This window comes from Aulonocara stuartgranti (genome assembly GCF_965226115.1).
Source record: "Aulonocara stuartgranti genome assembly, chromosome: 20".
Taxonomy (NCBI): Eukaryota; Metazoa; Chordata; class Actinopteri; order Cichliformes; family Cichlidae; genus Aulonocara; species Aulonocara stuartgranti.
In genome coordinates, this window is record NC_138956.1 from 29,140,492 (window position 1) to 29,157,937 (window position 17,446).

The following is a 17,446-nucleotide window of genomic DNA, read 5'->3' on the forward strand; positions in this document are numbered from 1 at the left end:
CCCATTCTTTCACCGTCTTGTGAAGGCCCGGCCAAACAAACCTGGCGCTGACCAGCTTGACCGAGGCCCGGACGCCGGGATGAGAGAGGGCATGGACTGAGTCAAAAACATGACGACGCCACGAAAGGGGAACCACCGGGCGGGGGCGGCCGGTGGAAACGTCGCAAAGAAGATGCGGACCGCCGTCCCACACTGGGGTGTCCTCCAGCACGAGGCCCGTTTTTGTTGACTGAAGGGCAAGGACGTCCGGGTCAGCACGTTGCTCGGCGGCCATGGCAGCGTAGTCGATGCCGACATACACCGGAGAAACCAACACACGTGAGAGACAGTCAGCGACGTGATTGGACTTACCAGCCACATGCTGAATGTCTGTGGTAAACTCTGAAATGGCCGCCAACTGGCGCTGCTGATGTGCGCTCCATGGGTCAGAGACCTTGGACATCGCAAATGTCAAAGGTTTGTGGTCAACGTACGCAGTAAAGTTGCAACCCTCGAGGAAAAAACGAAAATGTCGCGTCGCGAGGTGCAGGGCCAGCAACTCCCTGTCAAAAACACTGTACTTGCGTTCAGCATCCCGGAGCGTACGACTGAAAAAGGCGAGTGGTTGCCAGATACCTGAAACCCGCTGTTCCAACACCCCACCCACTACCACGTCAGACGCATCGGTGGTCAACGCGATCTCCGCCGATGGAAGCGGGTGGGCCAGCAGGGCGGCGTCAGCCAGCGCAGACTTGGCTGCGTAAAATGCACGGACGCGTTCCGGCAGCCAGTCAACCGGATCTTTGGCTGTTTTACCTTTTAAGGCAGCATAGAGTGGCTGTAGCAGGTGGGCAGCTCTGGGGAGAAAGCAGTTGTAAAAATTTATCATCCCCAAGAACTCCTGCAACGCTTTAACCGACGTGGGACTTGCGTTCAGCAAGTCGGCGCTTTTCGGCGGAAAAGCCGAAACGGCCTGGACTCTGTCGGGCAACGGAACCACACCTTCAGCGGAAATGCGGTGCCCGAGGAAATCCAGAACAGGCAACCCAAACTGGCACTTGGAAGGGTTGATGATCAGGCCATGCGCTGCCAAACGCTGGAAAACCTGGCGCAGATGGGACTCGTGCTGGCTCGCTGAGCAGCTGGCCACCAATATATCGTCCAGATAAACAAAAACGAACGGCAGCCCACGCAAAACGGAGTCCATCAGCCGCTGAAAGGTCTGGGCGGCACCTTTCAGGCCAAACAGCATGCGCAAAAACTCGAACAAGCTCTATGAAGAGCAGCCTTTCTGTATTGCCAGCGGTCGCGGCTGCTATGGCGCGCTGGCGGGTCCGTTTCCCTGGGCCGTGAAAGCGCAAGGCGGCAGGCAGCGACGCGCTCTGTCGCCAAAACGCTGATGGTAGAAACAGATGCTCTTTCTGCGGTGCTGGCGTGTAGCAATCCCTGCAGTCAACAAGGGGGCGGATGCTCCGGGGGAGGCAGGTGGAGGCGTGGAAGGTGCCGCCGGCGAGTCCGTATCCAGGGCGTGAACGTCGAAAGTGCGGCTAGCCAGAAGAATGCGATCTGCTTCTTCAGCCAGGGAGCGATAATCCTTCGCAGGCAGAAGCAGAGAGTTTGCGACGACAGCTCTCACGGCAGCCGGTAGTTGGCGGAGGAAGAGGTGGGCGAAGAGGAAACCACCGTCATCTGGCCCGAGCAACGATAGCATGTTCTCCATGAGCTCGAGCGCGGTACCGCCACCCAAGCCTGACAGGTTGAGGAGCTTTTCGGCTCGTTCAGTGTCGGAGAGGGCATAGCGCCGAAGAAGCAGCTCTTTGAGGGCAGCGTATTTCCCTTGGGCGGGTGGGTCCCGGAGGAGCGCCATCGCGCGACGGGTGGCCAGCGGGTCGAGCGAGGCTACCACATGGTGATACTTCGTGTCGTCAGCCGAGATGCCGCGAAGGGCGAACTGAGCCTCCACGTGTACAAACCATGACGGGGGGTCATGGAGCCAAAAGTCCGGCAGTTTCATCGCCACAGCGAACGTAGCTGCAACAGGAGGCGGAGGTCCGGCGGCCGCTGATGCATCCATAGCGGAGTCTGCGTTATCTGCGGCCCGTTGCATGCTCGAGTCAGGGGTCAACAATGTGGAGGTAAGCATCAACGACACAGAGCTCTCAGTTCTCACTCCTTCTTTATTCGTCTCCAACATCAACTGCGCATATCGCGCCACAAAACACAGGAACACACTTCATATCCGGTTGTTCAGTCTGGCGTCACTAGCCGTGTCTGGACCTAAACTCCGCTGCTGGTCCATATATCAAACGATCACTATGGCATTACTGAGAGTTGAAAAACTGTCTAAAATCTTTCATCTTTAATAAAATGATCAGCGTTCTGCTCTACCAGGTGTAACAATTGAGTTTAACATCCAGGCATCCATGAAAATGGAATTTATGACATTTAACGGAGTTAGAAGTTACCAGGGAGTTAGCTCGCTAGCTTTTATCTAAATACAATATAGCATGTCCTGACTGCGGGGTTTTGGAAACAAATTAAAACGTACAGCTCTGTTATCACTTCCAGCATAAATGAAGACAGAAAACTACATAAATGAAAACAGAAAACTAAAAAGCAGTGACGTTTGTAGGGTTACTGAAGTTGGGCTAGCTGGTATATAATGATGTGCTACGTGACCGCTAGCGACACAGCTATGTTAGAATAATATAAACAAGCTAACTTTTTTTTCCACTCGATAAAAGTTAACGTGAGTGTTCTCGGTGGTCAGGAACAAATGTAATCGCATGGCAGGATGCTGTAAAAGGACCAAACTTCAGCCAGGAGAACAACTGAGATAATCCATCCACAATATGAGGTTAGTCATTCATATACTGCGGCATGGGCTGTAGTTACATCGTAAGGTTTTAAAAACTGAGCTTAAATAAATGATTAGCGGTAATAAAAGCCGAGGGAGATCAACAGTGATCACTGACTGTTTTAGGAGCTTTTTGAGATTAAATAGAAGAAAATACATAACATTAAACATGTTAACAACACAAAAGCCATATTAAACGCAGACTACTTTAGGCCCGGAAGTAGGATTCGTCGTGTCATCACTGAACAACCGGATATACTGGGTGTGAGTGGAGCCCTCTAGTGGTCCACCACACCATATCCTTTTTTCACTTTGATTTTCAGGGTGTCTTTGAATTCAGCCCTCAGATCCATCCAACAATGTGGCATCTTTTTGTGCCCAGTCCATATGAGTCTAGATACCCAGCATGATTTTTTAATTAAATTGTTCCTTTAATTTTTTTTGAGCAGCGTAAAATGTTAATAGGGCGTTGTTTTGACGGTGGTGGTGTCTGATTATTTACATAAGACAATGGCGGTGAACCTGGAGGGGCCTTATGTGCCTTGAACCCCAGAAGATTTGCCGCTGAGTGAAAAGCTCTGTTTTGACGCACAATGGTCACTTTTGGATCCATTTCCTGTTCAGTTCAGGTATATGGTGTTCCACTGAAAAAGAAAAATCATTTTCTTATTGATGTCAGTATGATTTACAGCCAGGGGTTTGGTCACTTCAGAGATGGAATGATGACAATAACGATGTGCTGATGGGATGAACCGCGCTGCTACTCCTGTCTCTGTGTGGGCGTTGTTAAAACTCCTGAAGCGGGGAGGCAGTGCGTTTATTTACGCAGTATATTTCCCTCCTATTGGTCCGATTATAGAAGCTGTTCTGATGACACAGCCAAATCTCTAGTGATAAAAAGATAGACGCCAAGACGCGCTAGAGAAACGGGTGTCGGAGGGCGGACAGCGAGCAGTTTCGTGGTAGATGTGCCTCTGCGACTCTTAACAAGGCTGGAAGTATCGGTCCGATTCCTGAGGTACTGGTTTTTACACTTTTTCTTTCTCTCAAACTTTAAACTAGAGAACATTTTATTTCCCTTTTATTGGTAATGATAACAAGTAGACGAAGGAACATAAAAAAAAACTTACGTGCGCTCTCCGCTAACGTGATTCTCAGTTTCAGTAATTTCTTTAATTCCAGTCTGGTGAAACATTTGATGTGGTGTTTCTCTCCCCTCACCGACTGGTGTGTGTGTGTGTGTGTGTGTGTGTGTGTGTGTGTGTGTGTGTGTGTGTGTGTGTGTGTGTGTGTGTGTGTGTGTGTGTGTGTTTTTGAAGAATGGAGTGGTATGTCCTGGTGCTGATGCTGAGCTTGCCGCCCTGCATCCACACAGACTGTTCTTCACAGTGTCAGAAATGCGCGCAGCAAATTCTTAGCGCCGATGAAGCTTACAGCAGCCTGGTAAGAAAGTTCAAAAGGGAAATTTAAGATGACTTCATAATCTTGTTGCTGATCCAAAATGATAGAAAATTCTTCAGTGTGTTATTCTAACTGTAATCGTCTAAATCTTGGAGTTAAAAATCAGGCAAAACCATTAATAAAATCTTGGAATATGCAGTAGCCTGTGTGTATATATAGTTTTGAAATTTCTCGTTCGACTGGGAAGTAAGGCGCAGCCGCCGAGCTTTACCACAAACAAAACTCACAAGTGGGAAATGTAACGTGCGTTCAGGTATAGTGCGCCCTGCTGATGTCCCCTGGTTTCCCGATCTTGTCTGTGTCTTGCAGTCGTGCAGCGCCGATTGTGAGGGCCAGCTGGAGAGCTGCAGCCAGGCTCCGCGGTTGGCCGACTTCAGCCAAGATGAGGCTGCGGAGGAGGAGGAGAGCCAGCAGGCAGATCTGGTCAAACGCTACGGCGGCTTCATCAAGAGGATCGACAAGAACAAGAACAAAATATTCGCCTCTCCGTGGCGCGACAATTACATCCTGAAAGGTGCCTCGCTGCCCAAAAAATATGAGCTTTTTTTGAAGAAGCTGGAAGATAGAGACGCAGATACAGCGGAGCAGGCAGACGACACTCCAGAGGATCACATCCTCCGTGGTTATGTTAAACGTTACGGCGGCTTTTTACGGAAATTCGGCCCAAAGTCAAAGAGAAGTAGCTCCGTGGAGCAGGAGGACCAGGAGCCCGAGGAGCTGCAGAAGCGCTACGGAGGCTTCATGAGGAGAGTCCGACCAAAGTTGAACAACCTGAAGTGGGACAAGCGGTACGGAGGGTTTCTGCGCCGTCACTTCAAAATCTCTATGCGCTCAGTAGAGGAGCCCTATTTCTCCTATGACGAGCTGACCCTATAGACACAGTCGTAGGAGAACTCAAAGGAACTTGCACAGGTTTACTTGAAATGCCATAATTGAAGTATCATATGCCTGCTGAGCTCGCCTAGATTCGGCTGCCTTCTGTGTAACATTTGTGTAATTTGCATCATCGCCTTTCCTTCAATAAATGCTTGTTTAATAAAATCATAAATAAAATCACCCTCTTTTTAAATGTATTTGATTTTTTGCACACAGGACGATATGGCGCGGTGTTCGCTTTGAGAGCGATTTAACAATTTTACGTTGTTGTTTCTCTTGTTGCGGCCGCTGTTTGCACTCTCAGGCTGCTTGTTGTTGTCCCAATTTTGAATTTCCCAGTAAAACGATGTAGGGTTTGTGTCAATGTTCCCGTTTTATTATTGAAAACAATACTTGACATAATAGATACTTACGTTAATTTTAAAAACAATATATATAATTAATATTAACAAACAATGAAAATAATTCTGTTTACTTCTAACGACACCAAAAATCAAGGCCAGCTCAAAGCTTAAAGTGATTTGGAATAAAACCATTGTGGAGAACATTTCATTTGTATGGTCAGGATAGGACATCTAGGAGCAATCAGGTCGAGGCAATGGTACGCTTCATATTCCATAAATTGAACGTTTCTGATCGGTTGCTGTATCATGCATGTCATTTTAACTTTGTCACTTTACAGAATCTAAATGCCAACTAAATTTTACACAACCTGAATATTTATTATTATATTAGGTTATTGTTGTTGTTGTTGTTGTTGTTGTTGTTGTTACACATTTTCCCAAGTTTTCCAAAATATAGATAAACAGTTTTACAGGATGAATATAACAGCACCGCAGATGCCAAGAATTTGATCCTGAGACAGAAAACTGATCAATCTGTGAAGTCATTAAAACAGGATGCTGTTGCGCCACGGTGTGGGCAAGCGTCAGAAGTCTCCCCCCAGAACAGGAATTAAAGCACTTTAATAATAAAGGCGTCATTCACGATGAATGAATGTGTATGAATTAGCACCACAGGAGAATATGCAGATTTTTTAAATTCCTTTTCTTATTATAAAGAAAAACAGCAGAAGAAAAAAATAGAAATAGACTCCATCCATCCATCCATCCTCATCCGCTTTGTCCGGGGCCGGGTCGCGGGGGCAGCAGCCTAAGCAAAGAAATAGACTCGTTTGGCATTTTTCTATTCTTACTGAACAATTTACACTACCAGCTTTAGCATATCTCCTTCACTGTATAATTCTCATGTACATGGCTAATTTACAATGACAAGTTGAACTAAACAGCTGTGGGATGAAGCCAGGAGTGCCTGTAGGAAACCCACAAAGGTACAGGAAAAATCCACAGAAAAAGGGCCCAGCTGATCAAGAGGTTCAAAAACTTTTTTCCTGAGAGGAACTAACCGAACCCCACTGACTGCATGTCTTTGGACTGTGGGAGGAAGCCAGAGTGCCCGGAGAGAACAGGGGGAGAAAGGTGGAGTCACACTCAGGATCTTTTTACTGTGAGGCAACAGTGCGACCCACCGGGCCACCTGCTGCCCATGTAAAAAGATATGCAGACAAATGATCAAACAAAGACTAGACAAAGATAACCTGCTTCTCATCCTGTGGTAGCTGGGAAAGGTTTTAGCCCTCGTGTGACTCTGATAGGTGATTGGATGGACAAAGTAATTGACATATGCCATCCTGGAAAGCATCACAAAGCCATTTCTAAGGATTTGGAGCTCCAGCAAACTTTAGTGAGATTCATTTGTGGTTCACCAATCTCACAGATGGAGAAAACTTGGAACAGTGGTGAAACTTCCCAGGAGTGGCTGTTCTACCAAAATTACTCTGAGTGCATAGACGAATCATCTGGGAGGTTATAAAACAAGCCAGAACAACATCTAAAGAACTGCAGGTATCACTTGGCCCAGTGGAGGTCAGAGTTCATGATCCAACAGAACGAAAGAGACTGGAGAGTTCCACGATGAAAATCACGGTTGGCCAAAGAGCATCCTGATGATCCAAGACTTTAGGGAAAATATCCTGTGCACTGATGAGAAGGTTTGAGTCCCATTATATTATACTAACCGGTCAAACATGGTACTGGTAGTGTGATAGTCTGGAGTCACTTTGCTGCTTCAGCACCTGGATGACTTTCTGTAACTGATAACAGTGAATTCTGCTCTTGATCAGAAAAAGTCCAGCCATCAGTTTGTACCCTGGAGCTCGAGCACATTTGTGTTATGCAGCACGTCCACCTCTGAATGCCAAAAAACCCCCAAAAGTTTTACACTTCTTTATTCAAAACTCAAACTTGCATCAGAATCAGAGAAACTTTATTAACCCCAGAGGGAAAGTGAATAAATTGCATGACCTTAAACAAGTGATTCATGAAAGAAACCCTTCAGTGTGGATGAATTAGAACAATTCTGCAAAGAAAAACAGACCAATGTTGCTCCACAGTAATGTGAATGACTCAGTGCCAGTCATCAGTTGATTGCTCTGTCAAGGGTAACACAACCAGTTCTTGGGTTTACAGTGCAATTACTTTTTTCTCATAACAGAAGACTATTTTCTAATATTAACATTTGTTCTATGACTTGAAATATGTAAGTGTGCAAATGCAAAAACTAAAGAACCTGCTGCAGATCTCTTCTAGTTAAGAGTTCTTCCACCAACCATCCGATGACTGGGGCTCGTGTCTAAGTTTGGAATGACTGCTGCAATCTGCTGCTTTGCTTATAAAGCTGAAGGATTTACTCATAAACTTCATGTTCTGGGGGAGAATAAAGCTTTTAATGCAAAGTAGGGTCACAAAACTTTAACGCAACAAGAGTAACGATCAATTAAATACCTGTACATTTGCTTTCTTCAATGTGAAGTATAAATAACACAAAGTTTTTGTAATTTACATGTTAATGCTGAGTTCATGATACATACTCCAGCCAGCATAAGTCATGTACTGGTTAAGCTTCACATAAATGTTTTTTTACCCCCATTTTAAAGTGTTCTCCTGACCACACCCAGTGGTCAAAGCATCCCAAGAACAGGAGGTGGAGCAGGTCATCTACTGGAAGGTTGGTGGAGCTAAATCCCAACATGCTATCGGATGCATGTGTCAGAGGATGAATGTTAGACAGAAAAGCATAAAGCATGTTGTACAAAGTGCTTTGAGTGTTCAAGTAGAATAGAAAAGAACGATATAAGACCCAGTACATTAACAGTGTTTTATAATCCAAGTGAATTTAGAATCTATGAAGCCAGTAACATCACAGCAAACAGTCGTCCAAGGTCGGGACAATTCAAAAATCCCTTCACTCTTTTTTATAAAAATACGTTTTACAAAAATCCTCAAGTCCTGAACTTTTCTTTAAAAAAAACAAGCATTTATTATCAAACTAAACAATCTTCCTGTGTGGAATAAACAGACAGACGTGATACATATTTTATTACGGATGAAATATACAGTCACAACACCTGTTCAGTTTCTAATGGAGATCTATGGATGTCTTGAAATGCATGAAATGGTGTGGAAAAGGGTTCATAGGCCTTCACCTCCACCTTCAGTCCACTCCAAACTGAAGCCAATCAGAAGCCAGACGAGGGAGCAAACAGCCAGGCTGTATTTCACTGCTGCTGGTCCTGCTGGTCCCCGTCTTCCTCTTTAACCTGCTCTGGCTGACCTTTATCATCATCATCTAGCTGGTTTGCCTCCTCGGAATCGTCGGCAGTGGCTGCCAAGGCGTCGACAACACTGATGGTGCCAACCTGCTGTTGGACAGCGGCGCCCTGTGTGGTGGCCAGACCCTGCAGCGTCACCAGCTGGAACTGAGGTCCCACCAACTTAACGAAGGCCCCGGAGGCTGCTTGGCTGCTGGCCCCAGCTGCCCCTTCCTGACCGGCAGCAGTGGACAAAACTGTCAAGTTAGAGCCATCAGCTGAAAGCTCTGACCCACAGAGCGAGGAGGTCAGGAGGGTGTACGCGCCAACATTGGTGCTGGGCTGGGCTCCTGCCACAGTCAGCACCTTCCCCAGTGGGAGGCTGGTCAGCTGGCTAAGAGGCAGGGTGATCTGGGTGGGTGCAGCATTGACTGCGGCAGGACCGGAGACAGCACGCGTCAGCCGGGGACGCTTGGGCCCGGGAGGCGCAGGCACCGGCGTGAGGGTCATCAGGACGTTGTTGAGGTGCTGTGATTTGCTCTTCAGCTCCTTGGCTCGCTTCCTGTGCTCGTCACACTGCTGCTCCAGGGCTACAGGGGGAGACGGTGAAGTACCACAAGATTGCTGTTACTCCTTCATGCAGAATGCAGTCATTTCTACAAAGTTACACAAATCACAAGCACAAGGAAGACCACTTAGGATTCTGCACTGACCGGCTAAGCTGCGAGTGTACTGCTCTCTGTAACGGTCCATCTGGCTCTTGTGACTTGCCAGAACCTTTTTCACAAGGTCCAGCATTCCAAAGTTCTGCACTATGTTGTTGAGTAAAACAGCATCTGAGAAACAGAGCAGTCACGCTGCGTCATTTCACGATCAGTATTTTTATTAGTCGTCTGTGGCAGGTGACTAACCGACCCACACCTGTGTGTGTTTCTAACCTTTGACCTGCAGCGGTGGGTCACACACTCTCTCCTGCAGCCCCTTCAGCACCTCCTGCAGCTCATTCTGGAAGTCCTCTACCACCTCTTCCAGCAGCCCTGCCTCCTTCACCGCACGCCAGAACGCGATGGAGTCCTCTGTGCACACAAACACACACATCAGTAACATGATTACCTCTCTGAGTCAGGTGACTCCACTTGATGGTGTCTGTGTGTATGTAGGTTGTTGATCACCTCCGATGGCTGTGACCCAGCCTGAAGCTTCCTCCATCACCTCTGGAAATGATGCTGCAGCTCCATTCACTACAACAGAGACGGCACACGTGGTTGCAGTGCAGACTGTGGTGCTGGTTCAGAAGCTCCACTCATCTGTGCTGCGCGTGGCTTCACTTTATATTTATTTATAACAATGACGTACTCCTGGATGCAAAGTCACTCACACTGTGACTGAATTACTGCCAAATGGGATTTTTCACAGGTAACATGTTTTCCCAGTCTTCACTAAAACTAGCTTGGAAATAACAAGTCAGGTTTTCTGTTTGCCTGTGACTATACTGCTGGATGAAGGTTTTAAAAAGCTCTTAAAACTGTGCTCACACTCGTACATGGGGCCAAAGCATCGAGCTAAATACTCTCATATTACACCTGAGACAGACTCATCATACTACAGCCCACGCTGGAAGGAATCATATGATGGCTAACTTGTGTGAAAGATTTTAAATATCGAGGGAAAATCGAGCCATCAGGCCAGATCCTGGCTAGATCTTTCATATGTAAGCGTCAACATGTCCGACCAGTGGGTGTGTTGGGATTCAAACCTGTGCACGATTTTTAGTGAAATCACCTATGCCGTCAATTTGAAGCTCCTACGTCGCCTCGTTTTCCAATTACTGCATTCACAAACTTAGGTGTCCACGGCACCCGCCCGCCCAGCGAGGTGACGACAGTACAAAGGGCTGATTTGAGATCGCAAACTAACACACAATGTAACACAATCAAGTCTGATAAGAAGTCCTGCACACAAGCACTCTGAAAAGGTTAAATACTGGATTCTCTCAAATTACATTGTGTTGAAAAGCAGCACAGCAAAGAGGGACTCATCCAGGCTGGAGAAACTGATCAGGAGGGCTAGCTCTGTGGTCGGCATGAAGCTGGACACTCTGGTGACAGTGGCAGAGAAAAGGACATTAAAGAAACTGATGGACATTATGGACAATGCTGGGCATCCTCTGCACACGGCCATAAACAACCAGAAGAGTCTGTTCAGTGACAGGTTGCTTCTCCCCAAGACAAGAACTAACAGACTTAAAAACTCCTTTGTCCCACACGCCATCAGACTGTTTAACTCCTCTCTGGAGGGGAGAGGGAGGGGAGACAGGAGGACAAAGGAGGGGGGAACAACTAAGCTGTAGTGCCTCTGCACCTCACTGTACAATACCTTGTGCAATACTTTTTGTAAATAGTCAACAGTGCAATAGACTCAATACTTGAAATGTGCAATTCACTTGTATTTTTTATTCCTATTTATTCTATTTATCCCCTTTGTATATTTTATTTATATTTGTCTCTGTATTTATATGTGTGTGTGTGTGTGTGTGTGTGTGTGTGTATATATATATATATAACAGTTCTGTAACTGTAACTTCGGTCGTTGCTGTGCTTTTTTTGGAAGTCGAATTTCCCAGAGGAACCCACCCGAGGGATTAATAAAGTTCTATCTTATCTTATCTTATCTTAAAAATATACTGCACAGTGGGGTTTGTATCCACTACAGTTACCGTCTATTAATAACTAGTCCAGACCTGAGCATGGTGCCATTGGTTTTCTGTTTGCCTGTGACTATACTGCTGGATGAAGGATTTAAAAAGCTCTTAAAACTGTGCTCACACTCATACATGGGGCCAGAGCCGAACCTAAAATCTGTGTTGGCAGGATTACATTAAGTGAGGCTAATGCAAAAGATTACTGATTAATCTTCATGATTCTGACCTCATCATGTTTGCAAACCTGCACATGGAGATGTAACACACTCCAAGACTCTGCAAAGTTATTTTTGTTTTCAGTATAGTGTATAAATGGTAAATGGTCTGTATTTATATAGCGCTTTACTAGTCCCTAAGGACCCCAAAGCGCTTTACATATCCAGTCATCCACCCATTCACGCACTGGCGATGGCAGCTACATTGTATAGAATCTGTTAATTTTTACTGTTTAAAGTGTTTATTTTTGCTTCATCACAGTCATTATTTTTTATGTAGTGTATTTGATTTGCACCAAATCATTTTGTAAAAGGACTTACAATCAGCTGATGAAGGCGTGGCGGGAATCACATCGTCTGACGAATCAGTGCTGATGGACACTTTAGTTCCCACCAGGTCTATTTTAGTACTGCGGCAGGTGTTGGAGCAGACCTTTGTGTGGTGATAGAAGTCCAGTTCACCAGAGTCCATGATCTTCCTGTGAAATTAAATATGATGAAAGGCTGTTAGGCACAATTTGCTGTAACTGTCTATCATGTCTGACAGAAGAGTGCCATCGTGACGCAAAACATGTTGAAAATAAGTTACAATGCAAACCAAAGGCCAAAAAAAATATCTAGGGGAGAGTTTAAGTATAGACAATAAATAAATAAATAAATAACCAGAGAGCGTGGGATTCTCTACAAGTTTATGAATAAATTAAATGCAAACAGGGGAGGGAAGAAAATATATACACACAAAAAAAGTACATTTAAGCACTTTAAATTACTAGTTTGAATGAAAAAGTTCTTTTTTAATGCATTGCACCCAAGACTGTGAGACCACCAGGCCCTCTACTGGTTGCTGTCGGGAACAACAAGCCGGCTTGTCTCTTTTTTCACTCGTAAATTCTCAGATATCTACCGTCAACTTAACTCTGCAGGAGCTTCTGACTCTGAAGTAGACTTCCTGTTTCCCCCACTGTCTTCCTCACAGTTATTTTCAAGCTTTACTCTTCCCTCCATAACTGATGTATCTAATCTTATTAAAAAAATCTACATCCTTCACCTGTCACCTTGACCCTCTTCCCACTGTGTTAGTTAAAGCCTGTCTTCTGGATTACCAATGACCTTCTGATGGCAGCTGATTCTGGTCTCCTATATATCCTCATTCTTCTTGACAGCGTTTGATACCATTTCTCACAATATCCCCACATACACCCCCCACCCCTTGCTTGGATAGCCTCGTATCTCTCAGATCGCACTCAGTTTATCCAATTGAAATCACGCTCTTCAAGTCTCTATCCTGTTTCTGCTGGTGTGCCCCAGGGTTCAGTATTAGGGCCTCTTTTATTCATTATTTACATGCTCCCTCTTGGACATATATTCTGAAAATATAATATACATTTTCCCTGTTATGTCGATGACACCCAGCTCTACATTTCTTCTAAACCCAATTCATCCGTCCCACTTACCTCCCTCTCAAACTGTCTTATCGAGATTAGATCCTGGTTCTCCTCCAATTTTCTTAAACTTAACAGTAATAAAACTGAAGTTTTACTCATTGGCACGGCCTCTATCTTAACCAAATCCCACAGTTTTTCCATTAACATTGAACGTTCTCCCACCGTTCCCTCCCCTCAGGTTAAGAGTTTGGGTGTCATACTTGATAATACTCTTTCATTCCAGCCTCACATTAGTTACATAACCCTGTCTGCATACTTCCACTTATGTAATAATAACCGACTCCGCCCCTTCCCTCCTACCCATGCTGCTGCCATCCTTGTCCATAGTCTTATTACGTCCCGTACTGATTACTGCAATTCCCTCCTATTTGGTCTCCCTAAAAGGTCCCTTCATAAACTCCAACTTCTAACTCGTACTCCGTCCAGAGCTCATATTACCCGAGTTCTTCAGCAGCTTCACTGGTTGCCCATAGAAGGATAAACTTCAAAATCTTACTTCTCACGTACAAGTGTATCCATAAATCTGCTCCTTCCTATTTGTGTGACCTGCTCCATATCATCACTGTTTCTCGCCCTCTCAGATCCTCATCTGCTATTCATCTTACTGTTCCGTCCTCACGTCTCAACACTCCGAGGAGCAGAGCCTCCAGCCATTAGAAATATAAACTCTCTTCCTGTATTTAAGTCACAGCTCCAAACACATCTGTTCAAACTGGCTCATTCGCGTTAGTGCTGATTTTTATCTTTTATCAAGTTCTGTTTTGCAATTTTAACTTTCTTTATGTATTTAATGACTATTGCTCCTTTTATTAATGTTGTTCTTTGTAAGGTGACCTTGGCTTTTTAAAGGCGCCCTCAAATAAAGTCTATTGTTATTATTATTTTTATTATTATTATTAAAGTCAAAGTTTTGCAGAAGACATGATGATGTTAAAGGTGGAGTAAAGAGACTTAGCCTTTGTATGGGTTGAACCCAGTTATGAGAGTGAGAGGAAGTTTAAGCCGCTCAGTGATGCCACATGATTTCAGGCACCATTCATTTTACCTAAATACTCTCATATTACACCTGAGACAGACTCATCATATTACAGCCCACGCTGGAAGGAATCATATGATGGCTAACTTGTGTGAAAGATTTTAAATATCGGGGGAAAATCGAGCCATCAGGCCAGATCCTGGCTAGATCTTTCATATGTAAGCGTCAACATGTCCGACCAGTGGGTGTGTTGAGATTCAAACCTGTGCACGATTTTTAGTGAAATCACCTATGCTGTCAATTTGAAGCTCCTACGTTGCCTCTTTCTCCAATTACTGCATTCACAAACTTAGGTGTCCACGGCACCCGCCCGCCCAGCGAGGTGACGACAATACAAAGGGCTGATTTGAGATCGCAAACTAACACACAATGTAACACGATCAAGTCTGATGAAGGCAGCTATAAGAAGTCCTGCACACAAGCACTCTGAAAAGGTTAAATACTGGATTCTCTCAAATTACATTGTGTTGAAAAATATACTGCACAGTGGGGTTTGTATCCACTACAGTTACTGTCTATTAATAACAAGTCCAGACCTGAGCATGGTGCCATTGAGTCGGATAGCTCTCTTCCAGTCTTTCAGAGTGGATTTCCCTGCTAAACACACAAACTCCTTTGGGCTGATGAGCTGCTCATTGAACTGATCAGAGAGGAAAGAAAAACAAGTCAGTGTAGATTTAGGACAAGCTAAGTGCTTTAAAAACGACTGTGTACCTGGACACATTTCACATTTATCCCAGGGCAGACGAATTTCTTCCAGATCAGAGTGGCTTTGACGTCTCCGCATGTGATTGGGTAGAACACGTCAGCTTCCACATCCACCTCTTCACTTAATTTCACTGCAAAGACAGAGATGCAAACATCTTCATAAGGACACATAGTAAACTGTAAAGTAAACCATCACTTACACGTTCTTTTATTTACTTCTGAAAAATTCAGAAGAGTGAAAAATGGCACGGCAGTTTATTCTTTACAGAAAATTATGCAAACAAAGTGGAAAACAAGAAAAATTAATCCAGCTGAAGCTAATAAAGAAAAGTTCAGTTCAAATTACCAATGACTGCGTCTTCCTTTGCCAGTGAATCTGCTCTGATGGCCTCTGCTTCCATTGGTGCTACTGTGAGGACATTCTCCCTGAGGGGGAAAAAACAGCAAACTTCTGCATATCAGTACATCTGCTGTATGTGATTTCATGTACAATATGTTATTTTGTATATATATGACTGTCAAGTAAGTGGAGTTGGCAGTCCACCTACAGTATTTCTGTTCTTTATGTAGCTATTCTGCATCCTATTACAGTTGTTTGAGTTTATTTTTAATGTTGTATCTCTCTCACTTTGCATGACAGTCATTTTATTTTATTTATTTTCCATTTTTGTACATGTTCAGTGATTTTACATTTCTGTGTTTGTTGCATTTCTTTGTAGCGTGCACTTTTGCATATTTTTATTTTGTGTTTTTGTCGACATCTTGCTCATCTTTGGACCTGTTTGTCTCTTTATAGCAGTTTTGCATTTCTATCTCACTATTACTCATCTTATATCTTTCAGTAAATTTGCCCCTTCCCATTTATTTTACATTTTGACCACAAGGCCATGTGTGCAGTGAGTATGTGTTACCCGGTCTGAGGGGTCAACTCTGCAGTGACCAGCACTGCTTTATCCTCCTCTGCCACAGAGGGGAGGTCCTCGCTCCCCGACTCCGGTAAGGTGACGATCACAACCTCATTCATTTCCTGCATGTTTACATCTGATGAAGCCATGAAGACTCGGAGGAGCTCACCTACAGACAGGTGACAGCAGGGGGTGGACAGATGTTACTGATTGTATAATGTTGTAAAAGATTTAGTAATTAGAATAAATGATCTCCTGACTATAGCAAAAACACACCATAGTTCAGAGAAGGGTGGGAATGTGCAGAATTATTCCAGTAATACTGGGAATGACTGCAGAGCGTCCGTAACTGTATACGGGGCTAAATGGCTGCTAGCTGTAGTAAACACTGACAGCATCTACTGTGTACTTTGTCTACACTGGAAAAACTACAGGAGACATCACTATTTTGTGACGGAATTAAATTGTTGGGGTTTGAATTTGTTTGCAACAAACTAACTAACATATTGAAATGAACTGAACGTGTTTGCTTTCTTGGCCTGATCGAACAGGATGTAACGACGCTCCCGCAGATTAGAGTATTATAGAGGGAGCTGAATAAGCTTACCTTGGCCTTGGGACGTAATGTTGAAAACGGTGTGTTGGTGTCGTCCCGACAGAAAGGATGCTATCTAGTAAATCTGAACCTATTCCAGTAAATTACTGTCAAAATATAAAGCTGATGATATCCGTCTCCTTTCGTCTTCATACAGAAAACTGTCGCTCTATTTTTGAAGCCTAAATTTGAAAACAAATACAATTAAGATTTCCTGCTCGTACCCAGCTAGCATGAATAGTTTTCTGTATAGTTCTTCTTCCTTTGTTATTTTTCTTGGTGGTTGGCGCTCCCAGATGGTACATTACTGCCCTCCATTGGTGTGGAGGCTGAAATGCCACAAAATACAAAAAACAGAAGCTACCTAACAAATTAGGCTGTCTTAAAAATGAAATATAGCCTGATAGTTTTCACGTCTTCAGTTCTTTATAAATAAATCAATAAGGTCCAGTTTCATTTCAGTTTTTGGATCAGTTGTCTATGCATACCCTCATATTTTCAGCATTGCAATAAAACATGTTCTATGGTTCTCCACTGCAGACACATTTTCCTGTGTGGTATTTTTCTGTTTAAACCAGTGTGTCCAAGTCTAAGTCCAGATATGACTGTCTCCTCTCTGCTGTTCTTTCTTGTGCTTCTCGTTTCTCTGTTTTCCTTTGAATTTTGTAAAAGCACTGTCCCTTCATATCTTCCTTTCAGTGCTCTCACCACCTTTCCTATATTCCTTGTCTTGTTATGCCCTTCATCCTTGTCCTAACAGAGTCTGTTTGGCGAGATCAGCTGAAAGACTCTTTGTGGCTTCCTTTGCAGTCCTATCCTATGCGTGCGTGTGTGCGCGCGTGTGTGTTGTATTTTCTGTTCAGTGATTGCTCCATTCCCAAGGTTCTCTCTTAGGAGCATTACAATTAAAAAATAAGAAAGCTATCAAGACTTTTTACATGTTTCTATATTTACTAAGTTTCTATAAGTTTTTGTACAGCTAATTGTTCTTGCTAATAATAAGAAGGAAACAGTTAAAT

The 17,446-nt window shown here is 44.3% G+C and overlaps 2 protein-coding genes across 6 annotated transcripts; one reads left to right on the forward strand and one right to left on the reverse strand.

The window, feature by feature from the left end:
* Window positions 1–1,890: 1,890 nt before the first annotated feature.
* On the forward strand, window positions 1,891–5,320 carry pdyn (prodynorphin). Of its 4 annotated transcripts, none has more exons than XM_082517414.1 (4): window positions 2,601–2,836; window positions 3,696–3,854; window positions 4,156–4,279; window positions 4,607–5,320. In XM_082517414.1, exons 3-4 carry the CDS (start codon window positions 4,157–4,159, stop codon window positions 5,171–5,173), a joined length of 690 nt encoding a protein of 229 aa, XP_082373540.1. In that variant the 5' UTR covers window positions 2,601–2,836; window positions 3,696–3,854; window position 4,156; the 3' UTR covers window positions 5,174–5,320. The 4 variants fall into 4 exon arrangements, with proteins under 4 accessions (XP_082373537.1, XP_082373540.1, XP_082373539.1 ...); XM_082517413.1 differs by lacking the exon at window positions 2,601–2,836 and adding an exon at window positions 3,373–3,465; XM_082517411.1 differs by lacking the exons at window positions 2,601–2,836; window positions 3,696–3,854 and adding an exon at window positions 1,891–2,114.
* Window positions 5,321–7,444: 2,124 nt separating this feature from the next.
* Window positions 7,445–16,720, reverse strand: gmeb2 (glucocorticoid modulatory element binding protein 2). 2 transcript variants are annotated; one of them, XM_082519417.1, is made up of 10 exons: window positions 16,440–16,719; window positions 15,839–16,001; window positions 15,274–15,353; window positions 14,934–15,058; window positions 14,756–14,859; window positions 12,060–12,217; window positions 9,995–10,063; window positions 9,761–9,898; window positions 9,536–9,658; window positions 7,445–9,412 (listed from the first exon to the last, which is right to left on the reverse strand). In XM_082519417.1, exons 2-10 carry the CDS (start codon window positions 15,979–15,981, stop codon window positions 8,790–8,792), a joined length of 1,563 nt encoding a protein of 520 aa, XP_082375543.1. In that variant the 5' UTR covers window positions 15,982–16,001; window positions 16,440–16,719; the 3' UTR covers window positions 7,445–8,789. The 2 variants fall into 2 exon arrangements, with proteins under 2 accessions (XP_082375543.1, XP_082375544.1); XM_082519418.1 differs by lacking the exon at window positions 15,839–16,001 and having other exon boundaries at window positions 16,440–16,720.
* Between the last annotated feature and the right edge of the window lie 726 nt (window positions 16,721–17,446).

Excerpts from the sequence above, each read along its gene's own strand:
- pdyn (XM_082517411.1), top strand. Across the intron at positions 4,280-4,606 it reads ATGAAGCTTACAGCAGCCTG|TCGTGCAGCGCCGATTGTGA; the intron begins GTAAGAAAGTTC and ends TGTGTCTTGCAG.
- gmeb2 (XM_082519417.1), bottom strand. The coding sequence starts at position 15,981 with ATGGCTTCATCAGATGTAAACATGCAGGAAATGAATGAGGTTGTGATC. Across the intron at positions 15,354-15,838 it reads GAGTTGACCCCTCAGACCGG|GGAGAATGTCCTCACAGTAG; the intron begins GTAACACATACT and ends TTTCCCCCTCAG. Across the intron at positions 9,659-9,760 it reads CCCACCGCTGCAGGTCAAAG|ATGCTGTTTTACTCAACAAC; the intron begins GTTAGAAACACA and ends TCTGTTTCTCAG.